General features: G+C 55.8%; 1 protein-coding gene across 2 annotated transcripts; it reads left to right on the top strand.

Annotated features, from left to right (window-relative positions):
• The first annotated feature begins 636 nt into the window (after positions 1-636).
• LOC101933211 (G-protein coupled receptor 54-like) lies at positions 637-10,949 on the top strand. 2 transcript variants are annotated; one of them, XM_005313058.5, is made up of 6 exons: positions 637-1,075; positions 1,543-1,933; positions 4,355-4,479; positions 4,707-4,842; positions 5,544-5,782; positions 6,024-10,949. In XM_005313058.5, the coding sequence occupies exons 2-6, from the start codon at positions 1,624-1,626 to the stop codon at positions 6,381-6,383; spliced, it is 1,170 nt and encodes a 389-aa protein (XP_005313115.2). In that variant the 5' UTR covers positions 637-1,075; positions 1,543-1,623; the 3' UTR covers positions 6,384-10,949. The 2 variants fall into 2 exon arrangements, with proteins under 2 accessions (XP_005313115.2, XP_065432112.1); XM_065576040.1 differs by having other exon boundaries at positions 6,147-10,949.
• The last annotated feature ends 9,215 nt before the right edge of the window (positions 10,950-20,164 follow it).

Here is a 20,164-nt window from a genome sequence, read left to right on the forward strand (position 1 = left end):
CAGGGAGCCAGTGTCGAGCCCCATGTCCTGGGGGGCAGTGTGCTGCAGGGAGAGGAGCTCGGTAGGAGGCGCTTTCCCCTGGCAGTCAGCGCTGACCCCAATACTCCAGTGTTGTGCTAGGGGGCGCTGTGCTGCAGGGAGAGGGGTCGGGGCTTAGCAGGGGGCCCCTTTACTCTAATACATTTCAATGTACTGAGTTACTGATTTTTGGTGGTGTCAGTGAAGGCCCAGCTGGTTATTACGGCTAACGAAGCCCCCAAACTGGGGAGAATTTATGAACCATTTTGCTGGAAATGTCACCCCCCCCCATTTCTGCTGTTTGCTCCCCTCTAAATGGGGCTTTCTGGTGAAATCCGACAAAGTGGCCGTTTGTCCATCAGAGCCGCGGCTATCTGCCCTGTGCAGTGCCAAGGCACTGGGGGGCGGGGGGAGGGTCCAGAACCTCCCCGTTCCCCAGCAACACACATGGGGGGGGGCATGTTTTCAACCAAATGAGTCCTCCTGCCCAGACAAAGGGGGCGGCTTTACCTTGGGTTTCAAATATTTCACTCCCCTCCTCTCACAGATTGTCCCCGCCCCCTAGCAGCAGGTAAGGAGCATGGTCCCAAGGGGCCAAATAAGAGTGACTAAACCAAGGGCGCTCACAACAGAGGCGGCGGCAGCAGAGCTGGGACTAGAACCCAGGAGTCCTGGCTCCCCTCCCGCACTCTACTCCATGCAATACTTCCCCCTAAACTGCTTCTCCTGCCAGTATATGAAGGGAGCCGCTGGCAAACTGCTCCACGGAGTCTCGGCAGGGGGTGCGAGCCCGTCCCCGTGGACTCCAGGCGAGGGGTCTGGTCCCTCTGGAGCCCCTTGCTGGGACGAGCCCCACCAGCACACATCCCCCCAGCGCTGGCTCCCACCACCCAATCAGAGCTTGGCGCTCCCCCCGCCCCCGGTACACTGAGGGGGCTCCGGGAGCCGCTCTCAGCCTGGCTGCAGACCCGCGCTCGCAGCATCGGGGACTGGAGAGCGCAGCCCTGCGCGGAGCCCGCCCGCCCCGCGCTAGCTGCCCCCGTCCCGGACAGCGCAGGTGAGAGCTGGGGGAGAAGGGGAACGGGCCACTGGGAGCAGCTTGTGGGGAGGCTAGAGCCCGCCCCCCTTCCCAGAGCCAGGGATCGAACCAGGAGTCCTGGCTCCCAGCCCCCTGCTAGAGTTGGGAACCCAGGAGTCTTGACGACCCCGCACTTCCATAGGGGACCCACCAGTAGCTGGGGCTAGCTCAGCGGTGGCCCAAGGAAACTGATGCCCAGCAGTGCCAGGCTGGGCTAGGAGGGGTCCTCAGGAGCTGAGCGCAGCTCAGTGAATGGACGGGGGGGGCAACTCAGCGGGGGGTGTCTCGGGGGGTGCAGGACAAAGCCAAGGCACTTGGAGCAGCTGGACCGTTTCGGGGGGTGGGGGGTGATGTTACTAGCTCTGGCTTTTGTGCCCCATCTCTGCTGGATCAACCCCCACCCCTTGCCTCAGTTTCCTTTCTGTTTATATGTTCCCCCTCCCCAGGGAAGAAGCTGGCCAGGATTGGCACGTTGGAAACAGGGACCAGTCCTGACTCCAGCGCCCACCTGCCCTGGGCTCAGAGGCATGGCAGGGTTGCCAAGGATGGATGCAGAGCCCTCCCCGTTGGGCGGCTGGCTGGACAATGGCTCTTGGACACCAGTGCCCACTGCTGCCCCGCACATGGACATGAGCACGCCGGCGGGCCCTGGCAGGAGGGGGCTGTGGATCTTTAATAGCAGTGGGGAGGACACGTCACCCCCATTCCTGACGGATGCTTGGCTGGTGCCGCTTTTCTATGCCCTCGTCATGCTGCTGGGGCTGGTGGGCAACTCACTCGTCATCTACGTGGTGTCCAAGCACCGGCAGATGCGCACAGCCACCAACTTCTACATCGGTGAGCGTCCCTCCCATCCCTCCCCTGGCTGGGTGCGCCAGCCCTCCCTAGCCCCTGGGCACCAGCCCTCCCACAGCTGGGTGCCCCAGCATCTGCCCCCCTGCCTCTGGGCACCATCCCTCCCCCGGCTGGGTGCTCCAGCCCTCCCTGGCCCCTGGGCACCTTCTCTCACCCAGCTGGGTGCACCAGCACCTGACCTCCCATACCTCTAGGCACCATCCCTCCCCTGGCTCAGTGCCTCAACCCCATCCCCAGGCACCATCCCACCCCCGGCTGGGTGCACCAGCCCTCCCTGGCCGCTGGGTACCTTCTCTCCCCTGGATGGGTGCCCCAGCACCTGCCCACTTGCTTCTGGACACCATCCCTCCTCTCCCCTGGTTGGGTGACACAGTGCCAGCCCCCCCCCTTTTGTCCCTGGGCATCTTCCCTTCCCTGTCTGGGTGCCCAACAGCAGCCCCCCCATCCCCTGGCATCTTCCCTCCCCTAGCTGAATGCCCCAGCTCCAGCCCCCCCCTCACCTCCAAACACCATCCCTCCCCCAGCTGAGTGCTCGAGCACCAGCCCCGCCCCCATTCCCGAGCACCATCCCCCTCCACCCCAGTGGGTTCCCCTGCCTCAGCTCCAGCCCCCCTGCTCCTGGGTGCCTCACCACCCTCCTGGTGGGTGCTCCAGAACCACCCCCACCAACCTCAGTGCCTGGATGCCTTCTCTCCTGCTGCTCCCCCCAGTGCTAGCCCCTGCACACTACTCCTGGCCTGAAACACCCCTCTCCATCAATGATCATCATCATGGCTCAACAACATGCACTGTACTGTCCATTAGCAAGAGAGTGGCACTGGGCTCCCCGCAGCCAATGCCCCTCAATCATGAGACACAGCCCCCTGCTATCCCAGCCCAGGGATCCCTCAACTCCCCTGACTCTGGAAATTCCCTGTAGCACTGCGTTCCCCCCATTATAACAGAGCACCCATTCTGCTGTGGGTGGGGGTCCATACTTGCTTTCTGTTTAAAGAGGGACTATTCTAAGTCCTCTGAAATCCACACACTGACTCCAATTGTCTTGAAAATTGCTACACCTCATGGGGGCTTGGGGTAGAGTTAGTGACCCAAATTTGGGATTATGTGAGAAAGGGGTTCCCGAGATACAGCTCCCCAAAAACCCAGCTCTTTACAACACCAACCTGTTCTCATGTCTTTAGCCAACAGCAGAGGCTCAAAGTACTACAGCTGTGGTCCAACTGATCTCAGTTGCTCAGTTAGTGCATGGCACCCACTGGAAGCAAACTTAGAGTTGGGATTTCTGGGTCAGAATACGTTGAACTGTCAGCCCAAAGAGACTGAACTTGGCATGTGTAGCAAGAGGAGGGTTCTGTTAATAGCAGCAGAGTACATATATTAAAGTGAGTGGGTGGCTCAAAGGACTGGGGCTGTAAATCTTGAGCCTAAATTGCACCTGTGTGCTAAGTTTGAGCCCTGCTGGGGGCAGCTTTCAGCTACTGTATCTCAAGCATGTCCTTGTTCCTTCTGAAAGTTTTCCCGAGGCCAAAATTTCTAGTATAAGAGCGACATTGTAAAGTGCTCTAAAATCCACAGGCAGGCTCTGATTTTGGATGGACAAGGAAACCAGTATTGATTAAACAGAGCAAAGGTGACAGACTGTTAAGATAATGTAGGCAGATTTCCTGAGCAAGAGCACTGCGTGTGATCAGAGGAAAGCAAGTCATTGGGTCAGCTGTTCCAGGGGTTCCAGATGCACATCCCCCCCCAATGTGAGTGGCTCAGATTCTTATAGCGTATCTGGGGCAGAGCACGGGAATATGGGGGTTTGGGAGAACAGGGGGGAGCAGTGCTGGGGGTTGGGAGGGTGCAGGTAGGAAAGTTGGGGGAATAGAGAGAGAAGTGTTTGGGGCTGCAGTGAGGGGGGCCACTAGGGGATAAATGGTGGGGCAGGGGCTCTGGCTGGGGGAAGACAATGGGGATAAAGGGGAGTAGGCGGGAGGCTGGCATCTTCAAATGGGAGTGGAGAATGTGGGGCTGACAGGCGCCCTGCCCATAATTCCCAACACTACCCACTCCCACCCAGCTCTTCATTCCCAGTGGGCTGTTCTGAGTACATCAGGAATGAGGGACTCAGCCTGGGCTCTGGGGCTCATACAGCCCAATCACCCAGTGCCCACCAATTATTGGCGGTTTATCCCTATGGAGAAGGGCAGGCCTGTTATCCCCATAGCAGAGGGAGGGAACTGAGGCACAGGAGAGACCAAGTGATTTTTCCACTTCTGTGACTGAGCCAGGCATTGAACCTTGGGCTTCTGGATCCCAGGCTGGCACCTGAGCCACCGAGCCCCCCCCCCCCACCTATTGTCTGGCCAGTCCCCACCATGGTCCCTCCCCCTGATCCCAGTTCCACATCTGTTCCAGCAAACCTGGCAACCACAGACATCATCTTCCTGGTGTGCTGTGTCCCCTTCACCGCCACGCTCTACCCCCTGCCCAGCTGGATCTTCGGTGACTTCATGTGCAAACTCGTCAACTACCTGCAACAGGTAGGGCTGGCTGGCTGGGGGAAGGGGCTGGTTGGGCTGGGGTGCAAAGATGCATGGGTGAGTGTGTGCATGGGTGTGCTGGGGAGGGACATGCTGCAGCTGCTGATACTTGGGGCGCTTTACAGTCCCAGGGCCCTGCCCTGTAGGGAGGGTGGTGCTTGACAAAGGGCCCAGGGCCCCCCAATTGCCTTTGCCTTGGGTCATTGGGCCACCCTTGCTCTCTGAAGGTGACAGCGCAGGCCACCTGCATCACCCTGATGGCGATGAGCATGGACCGCTGCTACGCCACCCTCTACCCGCTGCAGTCGCTGCGCTACCGCACCCCACGCGTGGCCATGGGCGTCAGCGTGGCCATCTGGATGAGTGAGTGGGATGTGTCAGGGCTGGGGGAGAGCAAAGAGCTGGGGAAGGGGCCCCCTAGGGGTGATGGAAGGAAGGGAAGGAGGGAGGAGAGCTGTGTCCCTGAACATGCATCCAGGACACCGACCCTGCAAAGCTCTTGTAAAAGGTTTCCCAGGGATTCCTGGCCTGATCCTGGCCAGTCCTGAGCCCAGCAGCACAGCCCCATACCCAGTGCAAGGTCTCCTCTGGGATCTCTAAACAGAGGCAGAGGGAATTTATATTTGTGCCTTGGCATCTGATGGTCAATAGAAGCTTCCACCTTCTGTTCTGATTCTATCCCACCAGCACCCACAAATCTGCTAATTCACCTCAATCCAATCCACAGCCCCCTGGTATCCCAGCCCAGGATCCCTACACACAGAGCTCGTCTGGCCCCTCTCAATCCCAACCTGTATCCCCTGCTATTCCAGGCCTTGCCTCCCCACCTCATCTCTGCTTTTGCCCCTCAATCCTGACCCACAGCCCCCTGCTATTCTACTCTCCTGGGTCTTTGCTGAACAGAGACGGACGCTAACCGAGAGCCCCTCTATGCTGATCAGCCTCAGCCATTCATGAATGTGCCAAATCAGTTCTCTTTATGCTCAGAGCCATAGCTGGACCCCAGGTCTTCCCAGAGCACTGGCCCCATCTTGCCTTTCACCCCTTTGCCCTCCTGTCCCCAGGCTCCTTCCTTCTCTCGCTGCCCATAGCCATGTACCACCGCACTGAGGTGGGCTACTGGTATGGGCTGCGCACCTACTGCATCGAGGCCTTCGCCAGCAAGATCCAGGAGCGCAGCATCATCCTCTACACCTTCCTGGCTGTCTACCTGCTGCCTCTGCTCACCATCTGCCTCTGCTACTCTGTCATGCTCAAGCGTGTGGGGCGCCCCATCGTGGAGCCCATTGATCACAACTACCAGGTGAGACGGGGGCAGTAAACTGGGGTGTCTATATTGGGGCCCCCCTCTGCCCAATATATCTGGAAGCCCCATCACCCAGCCTCAGGACTTTTCTCAATAGGGCATGGAGTCCTCACCCTCAACTCCCCTGCTCTAACCACTAGACCCCACTCGCCTCTCAGAGCCAGGGATAAACCCAGGAGTCCTGGATCCTAGCCCCCCTGCTCTAAACCAGGCCTCTGTTCCTGCTCCCCTCTCTCAGCAGGTACAGCACCTGTCCGAGCACTCTGTCGCCATGAGGGCCAAGGTGTCCAAGATGGTGGTGGTGATCGTGGTACTCTTCACTGTGTGCTGGGGCCCCATCCAGCTCTACCTCCTCTTCCAGGGCTTCTATGGCAGCTTTCAGGCCAACTACGAGACCTACAAGATCAAGACGTGGGCCAACTGCATGTCCTACGCCAACTCCTCCATCAACCCCATCGTCTACGCCTTCATGGGCGACAGCTTCAGGAAGTCCTTCAAGAAGGCTTTCCCCTTCCTCTTCCGGCGCCGGGTGCGGGACGGCGCCGTCCTCTCTGGCTCCCGCAATGCCGAGATGAAGTTCGTCACTGAGGAGACCTAGTCTCAGCCCTAGGCGTGCCAGCCCTATGCGGCCTGCTCGTCCTGGCTGTGGACGCTGAGGTGGTAAATCCAATATGGCTGCTGGGCCATACTGACACTGCTCAGGGCAAGAGGCACCATTCAATGGAAGCTGTGGTGACTGGCTGTTCAGAATCCCTGGCTTGGAAGGGGCCAGTGATAATCAGGGCCAGGGATTCTTCCTAAAGTGCCTTCTTATTTGGGGTTCCTCTGTGCTCAGGCTGAGGCATCCTCACAGTCCAAATACTGAGGCAACCAGAAACGAGTGGACACTTTGGGAAGTGTGTGTCCTAGCCAGATGCCTTCCTTCCCTCCCTCCCCCCTCGCCGTACCAGTGTCCTCGGCACATCATCGTAGCCTTGAGCATCCCTGCTGGCGCCTCAAGGACCTGCCCAGAGCATCTGGAAATAAAGCTCTTTGGCTTTGTAAGGAGACATTGGCCTGATGTTTGGGGTGGGGGGCGTCTGGCAAGGTGTCTCCTATGCCAGGCTGGAGGATTGAAAGTGAAGCTTTCCCTCTGAACAAGGGGGCCAATGGCTTAATAACTCATCCACAGGGACCTGGGCTGAGACACCCCCCCCCCCAGGCCCCTCTGCCCCAGCTGGTGACTGGCCCTCGGTGAGCAGCACCCTGTAGGCCCTAGAGCACAGGGCTCTGCTGGATTTGTCCAGCTTGTAGGTCCCCTTATTGCTCTTTGCTGCTCCCATCAGTTCCCCTGTTATGCCTGCCCCACAGCTCCATGCAGCCAATGGGGTTTAAAAATAAAGCAACTAGCCAATGACAACAACCCTTCCATGTAGGCTTGTTGGCCAATCCAAAGTAGTGGCTCAGCCAACCAGGGTGGGGGTTCTGTGTGGGGTGGGTTGGGACTGAAACAGACAATATCCACCCCCTCCCCAGTGGCCATCAGGGAGTCCTGAAGGCTGTGGAGTGTGGGTGGGTCAGTTTTAGGGCACCTGAGCAGGGGGTTCTTGAGCCTGCTGCAAAACCTATTCATGTGGGAGCTCCCTGTGCAGCAGGTGTGATGGCCACCATCTTGGCAATATCCAACGCTAAAAGCCAGGGCTGCTGTAGATAGCTTGAGTTACAAAACCAGGGCTGGGGCTGGCACAGCCACATGTCCTGTGCAGATCAGGCACAGAGATGGCAGCCATCTTGTTGCCAGAATCACTGCAGACTGTTTCACAGGAGAAATGCACAGACTATGCTCTCCCATCTGTGTTCCACATCCTCCAGAGTGCAACCACAACAGCCACAAAATAAAAGCTCCCTAAATAACTCCCTTCATCCAACAATTTCAGTGTCTGAGAAAATCTGCTGGGGTCGTGATGGGTTCATGGGCAGAATGGACTGAGTAAACTGTTTGCAGTGAGTAGCTATGCCAGTTCTGTCTACAGTCGCCCAGCAGTCAGAGGATGCCTGCAGCCAGCAGAGAAACACTTGGATTGTCATCACTTGCATTTAAACAGTGCCTTGCGTCCCAAAGTGCTAGTGCCCCAGCAATGCACCTGGGAGTGGGGAGCGGGCAGCGCCAGCCCCGGTGCTGGTGCAAAGGGGTACGAAGAGGAGCCACAAGGGGGAACAAAGCTCCTCCGAGCTGGTTGGAAAATTTTAGTTGAAACCATTTTCTATCAGAAAATGTCATTTTGGTTAAACCAAAAATTTTGGCAAAATCTTATGGACTTTGATGAAATTTTGCTTAGAAAATTGGGGAGGGGGGATTTGAAAATGTCAAAACAGTCAAAAGTTTTGAAAATGTCAAAATTGCAACATTTTCAGGAAAAAAGTTTGGATTTTTGGCTTTTCTTTTGAAACAACTTTTCATTGAGAATTTTACATTTTATATATTAAAAAAATCAAGGGCCAAAATCAAAACATTTTGTATTTATCAAAATCAAAACATTTGGATTGCCCTGAAACAATTTTTCCTCAAGAATTTCATTTAGTAAAAAATGTTGAAATATCCTGATTTGGGACTGGGGTTTGGGGTTTTTTTGGATTTTTTTGCAGGTTGGAAAGTCCATTTTTTGGCCAGCTCTGCTCCGCTGTACAGAACTGCCCCACGGAAACCCATGTGCTCCATTATTTCTTTGGGTACATCCTTCCCTTATGGCTAGGCTACCGGTACAAGGAGCTGGTACTTATACTAGGGAAAAGTGTATTTTTAACTCCACCAGAACACCCTGTGCTAACATTACAGCTTGCCTTGGCCACAATGGGGTATTTAACGTTAGTTATTGCACAGTTAAAATACAACTTTTTAGCTAGTGGTGACATGGCCAGAGGCACTGAATGCAAGAAGGGTGGTGCAGTTGTTAGCGCACAAGCTTAGAAGTGAGACAGCTAGGATTCAATTCCCTGTTCTGTCACCAACTCCCTCTTGGGTCTCAGTTTCCCAATACGTTACGGTGTAGTCTATGAATACATAATCGCATGCTAGTTTTTCCACCGGACCCCTGCCTGATTCAGTGCACAGGATGGATGTATTCAATAGGTTGCTTTCTCCTTGTTCAATGGTGTCCCCTGACTATTGAGTGAACATGATTCATATCCTGCGCTGAAGACAGAATTATTAATTTCTTCTTAGGCTTTTCTAGGGTGCTCATCACTATAACATCCGAGTGCTTCACAGCTATTGAAGAGGAGGCATGACCCCCATTTCACAGATGAGGCACAAGGAGATTAAGGGCAAGAGAATCCATTAATTTTGGGTGTCTAATATGAGACACCTAGGACCTGATTTTTTGTTACACAATAGATAGCATGTTCAAAGCACAGCTCCTACTGACTGCGGGTGCAGCTGCAAGTGCTCACGGTCTTAGGTCAGACACCCACGAAATGAGGAATACACAATTAGTCACTGCCTATGAAAAGTGTGGTTTAAGTGACTTGACCAGCAGCACACAGGAACTCAGTGACAGAGACAGGAATAAAATCCAGTTCTCCAGGGCAAAATTCAACTACCTCAACCATGAGATCCTCTTTTCTCAGCCTGCCACTCCCTGGCTCTTTCACTACATAGCTTCTAACGTGTTCAACGAATGAGGCAGGGGTTCTACAGAGAACAGCCTCCTTCACTATACAACCCTAGAACAAGTCCAACCTGTATACTGAATGAGACAGGGGTTTGTGACAAAAATAGCATGCAGTCATGTAATGAAAGACTGTGCCATAATGTATATGCACAAGGGGCAGAGTTAAGGTGACACAGCCATCCTTTATTCTGGCATTTCCTAACTTTTGAGTGCTTGACTGCCCGCTCCTTGCCCGTTTCACTGATTCCCAGCCTCTGTCCCAGCTCCTCGTCTGATCTCAGTCCCACCCCACCTTCATTTCCCTTTCTGGTTCTCAGTCCCAGTCCCCTCTGTCCCTGGTGCAAGTCACAGTCTCCTTACCCAGCTGGTCCCAATCTGTCTCCACCCCAAATCCCAGTCCCAATTTCCTTCTCTCTCCTCCCCACCAGTCTTCAGTCCAAGGCTCCTGCCCAGATTCTGTGTCCCAATCTACTCCCCTGCCTCTCACCTAGGACTGGCCTGCTTAGCCTTAGACTGGAGCATACTAAGTTTAGCCAAAGTCTTTGGGGATATTTAACAGCAAAGCTCTAGCAAGTCTCAAACTGTGATTTTTTTAAAGGCTTAGAATTTGTTCAAATTTGGGTGAATTTTCACCAGAAAAGTAAAAGGCACGTCCCTCATACGAAAGCAACTCCCCAGCCAAATTTCAAGTCCCTGCTTCAAAGCCGGGAGTGCTAGAGCTACTCAAAGAATAGGTCACAAGATTTTTTTAACATGCACAAAAGAACATATCTTTCCCTAGCCTCGTTCTCAGAAATGGATAAAGTCTGGCAAAGTTATAAGCGACTGAAAACAGGGTCTTATAACAGGAAGTGTCAGGCTTATAATCAGGGCCAGCCTTAAGGAATATGACATCCTGGTGAACTTGTATTTTGGGGCCTCTGGCTCCAGCTGCCTCCCTGAGCTCCCCACCCATGCCCATGGCCCTATCTGCCTCCCCACCACTCCCTGCATCACCCTTGAGCCTCATTGTCTCCCGCCCCATTGCCCCAAGCTCCCTTCTGCAGCCTCACACCCGAGGCCCACCTCACTCCTTGCCTCTTGACCATGGCAGATCCCCTGACCACGGTGCTCTGGGTAGTCACCTGCATTGGCCTGCTCCCCACCTGACCCTGCACACAGACATGCTCCTCAGAAACACAGCAATGCAGTCCACTGAAACTCCCCAGTGTTCATACCACGTACCCTGTAGGAACAAATGTTTGGTCAATCATTCGATCCCTTGAATTTATTGGCCCCTTATGTCATGTGCTGCTGGATTTCTTCCCCAGTTGGCTGAGCAAAGCTGTGTAAATGACTCCCACTGTTGCTCGAAAGTTTGTGACTAAATAAATATCAGTGAAACTCCCCAAATCCTCTCCTACTCCTGACTAAATTCTAGGGCCTTCCAGCCAGTATACTCTGATGTGACAGGAGGGTGACGGACAGCGGTAGCTCAGCTGAGGCAGTGCCAGACCACTGGAGTGGAATCATTACAGCAGGTAGCAAATTGCCAAATTTTGATTTTTCATGCACATTTTTGTCCCCAAATCGATTTTTTGCTAACACCCTCCCCCTGACTCCAAAAAAAATTGTTAATGAGAAATATGTGTCCAAAATGTTTTGGCTTTTCGATGAGCTGTATTTTAAAATATAAAAATTTGGAAACAGGAGTAATTTTCTTTTAATCAAGGCAACATTTTGTGCTGTTTTTTCAATCAGCTGTAATAACAGTGCTATATATTGATATCATTGCTCTCTAATCCCTGTCCCCCCGGAAGGAGTCCCTAGCGCTTTTCAATGCTAATGAATTAACCCTTGCACTCCCTGCGTGGAGGTGAGGAAATACTGTTTTTTCTTTCCATTAGTTTAGGCACTAGATTGGAACTCAGCAGACGTGGGTTCAATCCCCAGTTTTGCCACAGACTCCCTGTGTCACCTTTGGCAAGTCCTGTCATCGCATCGTGCCTCAGTTTCCCATCTGTAAAATGCAGATGTTAACCCTTCCTTTGTCAGACTGTGAGCTCTTTGGGGCAGTGATTGTCTTTCACTCTGTGCAGCACTTGGCATGATAGGGCTCTGCCATGACACACTTAATAATTTTCTCTATTTTACTGATGGGGAAACTGAGGCATAGAGAATGGAACCAATTACCTTGTCACATAATAAGCCTACTGCAAAGCCAGAGATGGAACCCAGGAGTCCTGACGCACAGAACCGCACCCCCATGGTCTAACCACTAGACACTACTTCCCTCCTAGAGCTGGGAATAGAACCCAGGAGTCCTGACTCCCAGGCCCCTGCTCTAACCACTAGACCCCATGCCCCTCCTAGAGCTGGGGAAAGAACCCAGGAGTCCTGTCTCCCAGCCTGCCCTCCAACTTTAAGCACTAGATCCCCCTCACCTCCTGGAATAGGGGCAGGGAGGGGGTGGAGTTGGGGCCTGGACTTTGGGGAAGGGGATGGAATGGGGGCGTGGCAGGGGTGGGAGGGGGCGGGGCAGGGCGGGGCCTCATGGAAAGGGTAGGGTTGGCACAGGGCCGGGGGCAGAGGCGGGGTTGAGCACCCACCGGCGGGAGCAGAAGTCGGTGCTTATGCCCCCACTCCCTAGTGCCCCAACATACACATCTTTCCTGCCCCCTCACAGCCCAGTACCCCCACCCCCTGCAAGAAATCAACTCCCCCACGCCCTGCCTCCCGGCCACACTCACTGGCCCTGCTGGGAGACAACTGTGTCTGCCAGGTTGAGCCTGGTCATGGGGCGGGGAATCGCTCCGGTCCCTCGGGAGTGGTGTGATCAGCCAGGCCAGGGCCTGCCCCGGCCGGGCTCCCCCAAAACGCACTTCCCCTGGAGGGGCCCAGCCAAGCTCTCTGCACTGTCCCCTTCCCCCAGCACTCCCCCGGCTGAGAGTGGCCAGGCTTCTGCATCAGTCCCCGGCAACTCAGCTCTGGGGAGATAGGCGGGGCCCCACAGAGCTTGTCCGCAGCCGGAGCTGCACTGGGGTCTGTCTAGTGGGCAGAGAGGAGCAGGGGAGTGGGGCTGAGGAGGCAGCCGGTGGGCAGGCCAAGAGGAGCAAGTGGTGGGTGGGGGGACCCAGAGGGGTCTTGGGGTGCAGTGCAAGCGGAGCAGGCCGGGGCCCCTTCTGAGCATGGGCCCAGCTCCATGGAGTCACTGGAGCCATTGTAAACCTGTGACTGTATAAGCCAACCCTCAGTCATAGAATCATAGAATATCAGGGTTGGAAGGGACCTCAGAAGGTCATCCAGTCCACCCCCCTGCTCAAAGCAGGACCAATTCCCAACTAAATCATCCCAGCCAGGGCTTTGTCAAGCCTGACCTTAAAAACCTCTAAGGAAGAAGATTCCATCACCTCCCTAGGTAACCCATTCCAGTGCTTCACCACCCTCCTAGTGAAAAAGTTTTTCCTAATATCCAACCTAAACCTCCCCAACTGCAACTTGAGACCATTACTCCTTGTTCTGTCATCAGGTACCACTGAGAACAGTCTAGATCCATCCTCTTTGGAACCCCCTTTCAGGTAGTTGAAAGCAGCTATCAAATCCCCCCTCATTCTTCTCTTCTGCAGACTAAACAATCCCAGTTCCCTCAGCCTCTCCTATTTTTTTCTTTTTCTTTTCACTCATGGTAGCCATTATGAAGCTCAAGATTTTGTTGAATAAATTCATACACAAGGAAAACACTCAGTCACACACAAAGAGAAGAGATCTCTCACGGTGCGTGGCACACTAGCAAGGCACTGACAGTGTGTGGAAGCCTGTAGAAGGGGAAAGAAACGGCGTGCATAGGGTAACCAGATCACAGCAGTAAAATAGGACCCGCCCCCTCCCTGCTCGGCCTCACCATTACACCCCTCTTTAATCCCCAGGGGTCACTATATTACTGCACACAGAAGTACCAAAAATTAAAATACTGAAAATGGATGCCTCCTTCCAGCCACCGACTCGCCGCTCGCTTCCTCACCTCCCCCCAAGTATAAAGCCTCGCCGCCACTACCTGCCCACCCACCCTCTCGGTTCCTCATCCCCCCATGAAATAAGGGGAGGGGAAAATGGGCACAGTTTGAAGGGATTTTCTGGGGCTATGAACTAAGTTAGGGAGGGGAAAGGGGGGCAGTGTGAAAGGATTGGATGTGACTGTCCAACACACAAACCCAGGGGCCGCAGGGAGCCCGGGGGGGTGGGGAGCAGTGTGATAGGGTCCAGGGAGGGGTAAGGTCCCTGGACCAGGGAAGGGGGCAGCAGTCAGGGCAGGGCAGGTGCAACACACACACATACGCAGGGCCGCCCGGAGAGAGGAGGGGCAAGTGGGGCAATTTGCCCCAGGCCCCGCAGGATCCCCCATGAGAATGTTGGAGGCTCCACCCCGCCTCTGTCTTCGCCTTTCCCCATCCCCCGGTGCCTCAGTGCGCCACGTAGGGTGACCAGATCACAGGGATGAAATATCGGGACGCACGGGAGGAGGGGGAGGAGCAAAAAAAAAATGGAGGCGGAGGGAAAAAAAAAACAAGTTTCACAGGGTCCGGGGGCATTAGCTGCCTTCCCCGCGGAGCCTCTGGCCCCCCGGGCCCGCTGGAGTGCAACCGAGCAGGAGAGGTTCGGGGCTCCCCGGCAGCGGCGGGGAAGTTTATCGGTTCGGGGGACCCTGACCGGCTCCTCGCCCCTGTACGCCGGCCGCCCTGCCTGGGACAAGTCTCGCCCCGGCAGCCCCTCTCCGCCGCATGTCTCTGATGGGCGGCCCACACCCCCGGGCCGCGCCGCCCACCCAGGCCCTGCCCGCTCCGCGCTGCCCCCGGACCCACCATGCTGCCCCGTGGGCTGCAGGGCTGGAGCAGCCGCCGCAGCCATGGCCCGTGTGCCCAGGCTGCTGCACAGGGGCATCTCCTCCGCAGGCCCGGCTCGGGATCCAATGGGGCAGTGAGGGGGTGGGGATTTGGGGAGGGATCCAATGGGGGAAGGAGGAGGTGGAGTGGGGCGGGGGGGGGTAAGAGCCCCTCCGGGCTCTGCCTGTGCGCTGGAGTGGAGAGCAAAATTGTTTGTTTGTCCAGTGTCCCGACCGAACATCGTTCAGGACGCAGGACAAACAAGCAAATATCAGGACAGTCCCGATAAAATCGGGATGTCTGGTCATCCTAGCGCCGCGTCCAGGAGCAGCCCTGGACAGCGCTGCAGCGGCCTTGCTCCAGCGAGGCCTGAGCTCCTGTGGTAAGGGGGCGGGGCTGCGAGCTGCAGCTGAGCAGCGGGAGCTCACGCCCTGCTGGAGCCAGGCCGCTGCAGCACTGTCCAGGGCCGCTCCTGGACACGGTGCGCTGAGGCTCCGGGAGATGGGGGAGGCGGGGGTTAGCAGCATGGTAAGGCTCTCTGAGCTGGGCATCCCCCCCCAGCCCTGACCCCCAGCTCCGAGCACAGCCCCTCTGAGCCGGACACCCCCCCGACCCCACCCCCCCGCAGCCCTGACCCCTAGCTCCGAGCCCAGCCCTTCTGAGCCAGACACCCCCCTGACCCCATCCCCCCCCAGCCCTGACCTCAGCTCCGAGCCCAACCCCTCTGAGCTGGACATCTCCCTGACCCCAGCCCCCGTGAGCTGCGGCTCGAGCCCAGGCCGGGTGCCTCCCCCCTCGCTTGGACTTACCGGCTCTGCCTCGTGCCCAGCGCTTCCCGCCTCAGCAGCTCCAGAAGTGACGTTGGACGCCAGGCAGGAGGAGCGGGAGATTGAGACGCGTGTGCCGGGGGGAGCCGACCTCACAGCTTCGCGCGCGCACTGCACTCCGACCGCTCGGACGGTCAGAAACACGGCTGCCAGGTTCGCCCCCTGCCGGGGAGGGGGCGACCTCACAGCCCTGCGTGTGCGCGCACTGCGCTCCGACAGCCTGGATGGTCAGACGCGCGGCTGTCGGGTTTGCCCCCTACCCAGGGGTGGGGGAGGTCGGGCCCCCCTGCAGGGGGCAAACCCGGCAGCCGCACTTCTGACTGTCAGGGCGGTCAGAGTGTGGCGCGCGGGGCTGTGAGGTCGGGCCCCCCGGGCAGGGGGTGAACCCGGAAACCCCCACACACCGCTTGCCCGCGGGCCGCACAGTGGGCCCACGCGGGCTGCATGTGGCCCGCGGGCCGCGTGTTGTGCAGGCCTGTCTCACAGTGACGCAGCTGCATCAGTACAGTTGTGCCCATAGGCTGTGCATGAGTCTTCCATTTGGGGAGGCTTACTCATGAGTGTCAGAAGCTCCCTAGAAATGGGGGGTGTGGAAGGGCTATTGGTGTGTGGACTTTGCCCCCCCCCCCAAGGCCCATCCCTGCTCCGCCTCTTCCCCCAAGGATCCACCCTCGCTCCATCTCTTGCTGCCTCCACTCTGTCCTCGAGCCCCCTGTCTGCTCTTCTCTGCCCCCTCCCCTAAACCTGCCCATCATCTCCTCTCTGCGTCTCCCCCCGAGACTGCCCACTGGCCGGCTGTCCTCTTGCTCACTTGCTCGTTCACCTTCGCTGCGGAAAGGAGCGAGTGGTGGCTGGGGGGCGCTCAGGGAGAAGAGACGGAGTGAGGATGGAGCCTCGGGGGAAGAGGCTGAGTCTGGGCAGGGAGTTGGGACAAAGTGTGGGTGGGGCCAGCGCTCCAAGCGCATGCCTGGGGCAGCAAGCCGTGGGGGGCGCCCTGCCGGTCCCTGTGAGGGCGGCAGTCAGGCAGCCTTTGGCAGCATGCCTGCGGGAGGTCCGTCGGTCCCGCGGATTCGGCGGGAATTTGGCGGCGGGTACGCCGAAGCTGCGGGACCGGCGGACCTCCCACAGGCATGCCGTCGAAGGCAGCCTGCCTGCCGTGCTTGGGGCGGCAAAAAAGCTAGAGCCGCCCCTGGGTGGGGCCACGGTCCAGGCACCAGTGCCCCCTCCCCCACTTCTAGGGAGCTTCGCTTCTGGTGCTCCAAAGGTGGCAGGCTGAGACCCACCCCACATCTGTAGCATTTACCCTCCTGCATGGCCAGCCTTTTCTGGGGGGCTTAGCCTCCCCAAGCCTCTTATATGTGCCACCTACGGCTGTGCCGCTGTAAGGTCTGTAGTTAAACATGGCCTTATGCAGAGTGTCACAGCTAACTACACAATGGAACAGATTGTTGCACAAGTAGTTAACACATATCTCAAGGGACAGTTGAAGGTGAAGTGGTCTCTTAACGCCCCTCCAGTCATAGGGAGGAGAGGCAGGGGGAGGGAGGGGTTGTAGTGGGTTATAAATTATTGTAATAAGCAATATATCCCGTATCTCTGTTCAGTCCATGGTTTTTAGATAAGATCTGGCCTATCCAGATAAGACCCTGCAGACACAGCATTCTCCATTTGCATCTTTAGATCCAGATTGGATGTCTCTTTCTAAAAGAACTTACACTCCAGTTCAACCACAAGGTATTGGGTGAATTGTGGGTGAAATTCTCTGGCCTGTGATGTGACGGAGGTCAGTCTAGGTGCCCAGAATGGTCTTGTCTAGCTTTTACACCTAAGCCTTTATAAATACGTCTACACGGGCATACAAGCCCTGCGGCATTGCCGCGGTTGGCCTGGTCAGCTGACTCGGGCTTGTGGGGCTCTGGCTGCGTGACTCAAAATAGCAGTGTAGGCATTTGGGCTTGGGCTGGAGCCTGGGCTCGGAAACCCAGCAAGGGGGGAAGGTCTCAGAGCCTGGGCGCCAGCCCGAGCCTGAATGTCTACACTCCAATTTTTAGCCCTGCAGCATGAGCCCAAGTCAATCGACCCCAGCTCTGAGCCTGGCTCCATGGGTTTTAATTTGCAGTGTAGACATACTCCTCGTCTAGAGAGAAACAGAGCGTTGTTATTATCAGACAGACGCAAGCGATCTAGAAGAAGCGGCTGATCCATTGTCAGTTAATTAGGAAGAGGTCTCAAAAGGAATACGCACTGCATGCTAATCCATGGCATAATGGGCCTGGGTTACATCAGACAGGAAAAGCAGGGGCAGTGTCTCAGAACGAGCCGGGCCTGCCTGACAGTTAGAGTCACGTCATTCTTCAGTCAGGGAGAGGCTAATTTCATAATTGAACTAGGCCAGGAGGAGCATCGAATTAAAGCAAATTAGCGCTTCAGAAGAGCAACAAAAGAGTTCTTGATTTTCTCCTCGTCAGAGGATACGGCTGTTTCTGCCACTCATTCATTGGTTAATAGCTGTGCAATTTATCATCGTCCCGAGATAATGGTGCCTCTTAGCAAAAAGTGGCATATTCTGTGGCAAGCTGCCCTAAATCTCGATGTTGCAAGGTAGCCTTGTTTCTCCAGTAGAGGCCTAACTCTCAGCTGGATGCAATTTTTCATTGTTTGTAATCTGATAACTTTTGATGGCAATGTCCAAACAGTTCCAACATTTCGGGGAATGTTCTAGGCATTCACAAGAAGAACCCTCTGGATGTTGGTGACAACTGGGAACTAGAAAGGCCTGATTTCCACTAAAACAGCTGATTGGCTGATTTGCCTTTGATGTCACAATCCCACTAGGGAGCTTCTTTGGTGCTGAGATGGGGGAAATGGAGGACACAGAGAGCCCCTGGCATGGGGGCAGAATGGGGGGCCTTGATATGAGGGAATGGGGCAATGGAGGGTCACACAAAGCCCCTGGCATGGGGGAAAATGGGGGACTTTGGCATGGGGGAGTATGGGGGGACAGGGCTATTGTGAATCAGAACCCTGTCCATCAAACTCTTAATTCTATGGCATCTTCTATTAACCCTCTGCCACATTAAGGGAGAATGACTTTGCAGGTGAACGGCTGGCATGGCTGGTGGATGCGAATGCTGAGGAGGCCACCATCGGAGGCTGCAGAAGTTCGCTTTGAATGGAGGGGTGGTGGTAGGGTTGCCAACTTGGTAATATTAAAAAACCAGACACTCCAGCAGGAGTTCCAAAACCTCTCCTGTCCCGCCTCTTCCCGCCCCAAGGCCCCACCCCTGCCCCGCCTCTTCCCTCTCCCCCTCCCGGAGGCCTTGCCCCCCCGTCTTTCCCCCCGAGGCCTTGCCCCTGCCCCGCCTCTTCCCTCTGAGGCCCCCCGCCCCCCTGTCACTCGCTGCTTTTTCCCTCCCACCCACCCCCCGCCCAGGTTGGGAGGGACTTGCCTGTGGAGTCAGGCTGAATAGGGGAGGGAGAGCTCAGTGGTTTGAGCATTGGCCTGCTAAACCCAGGGTTGTGAGCTCAAGCCTTGAGGGGGCCATTTAGGGATCTGGGTTAAAATCTGTCTGGGGATTGTTCCTCCTTTGAGCAGGGGGTTGGTCTAGATGACCTCCTGAGGTCCCCTCTAACCCTGATATTCTATGATAGGTGCAGGTGATGACCAGCACCTCACCTGGCCACCCTAGGTGGTGGAGGAGCAGGGCAGGCACTCTGCATGTAGGGTGACCAGATGTCCTGATTTTATAGGGACACTCCCAATTTTGGGGTCTTTTTGTTATACAGGCTCCTATTACCCCTCACCCCCTGTCTGGTCACCCTATCTGCATGGGAGCCGCTGAGACTCAGCAGGCAGGAGCGGGAGCTAGCTCCAGGCTGGGAAGTCAATCTCAGCCAGTCTCTGTCTTGCCAACCACTGGGTAGCTGCTCCCAGCCCCGGCCTGATCACTCCGGTTCCTACCTGGTCCTGTCTCCTCTGCCCCGCACAGCGGCGTGTGTGCAGTTTACAGGGCAGATTGGGTCCCAGGACGTGCAGTGGAACAGGAATACAGACCAGCCCCCACAATATTTCTATTGCAGAGGCGCTAGCCCCGGTTTTGTGTGACCATGCTGGGGGTGTATTGCTTGGAAGGGAAGCTGCACAGAGCATGCATTAAGGACGGTGGTGTGAGCAATATGAAAGGCGCAAGTATCAGAACAGAACCCAGGCCCTGTAGCTTTAGAACCACGCACACCTACGGCCTGAGCTGCAGCAGCTGGTGCTAGGCTGGCGGCTGCAGCAAACTCACAGCCGGGTCTCTGCTGTGGTGCAGCCTCTCAGTGCGGTAGGGGCTGGTGGTGCAAGCAATGCAGGGGACTTAGGGCCATATGTACAAGGGTATTTAGGTGCTTAAAGATGCAGATAGGCACCTAGTAGGTTTTACACAAGCACCAAAGTGAATTAGGCCTTTAACATAGGTGTGGTCTCGTAGAGCACATGTTGGACTGGGAGGGCGGAAACGTGGGGTCTAGTCTCACCTCGGTAACTGGGTGACCGAGGGCAGGGCTGTTGCCTGCTCCGTGCCTTAGTTTCACCATCTATAATACTGGGATGATAATACTTGCCTCCTTGGATAGGACTTTGACATTGACTGATGGCCAGGGTCATATAAGAGCTAGGAATTATTATGATTAATTAATTATTATTACTATTATTAATGATTATGATGTACCTTTTTAAACCTGGCCCTTTTTCCCTGGCTTGTTGTTTGGATGGGTGGGGTGGGGAGTTTTGATATCACCTTAAACTGTCACTAAACCACAGTTTTGTTGGTGTTCATTCTGATATTCAACCCAACGCGTTGTCATACATTGTCCATCTGCTGCAGGTTTTTCATATTAACACATCACTGAGTCGTAACTGTTAAGGGAGAAGCTGGATGTTTCCAGCATCTGCCTAGGGCTTTTGAGATTCAGTGGGAAGCAGTTGGCAGTTGTGACTGGCATGAATATATTTGCTTTCAGCTACGAAGATCATGGCTGAATTCGCAGTCCTTACGGAAT

This window comes from Chrysemys picta, chromosome 22 (genome assembly GCF_011386835.1).
Source record: "Chrysemys picta bellii isolate R12L10 chromosome 22, ASM1138683v2, whole genome shotgun sequence".
In the NCBI taxonomy this organism is placed as follows: domain Eukaryota; kingdom Metazoa; phylum Chordata; order Testudines; family Emydidae; genus Chrysemys; species Chrysemys picta.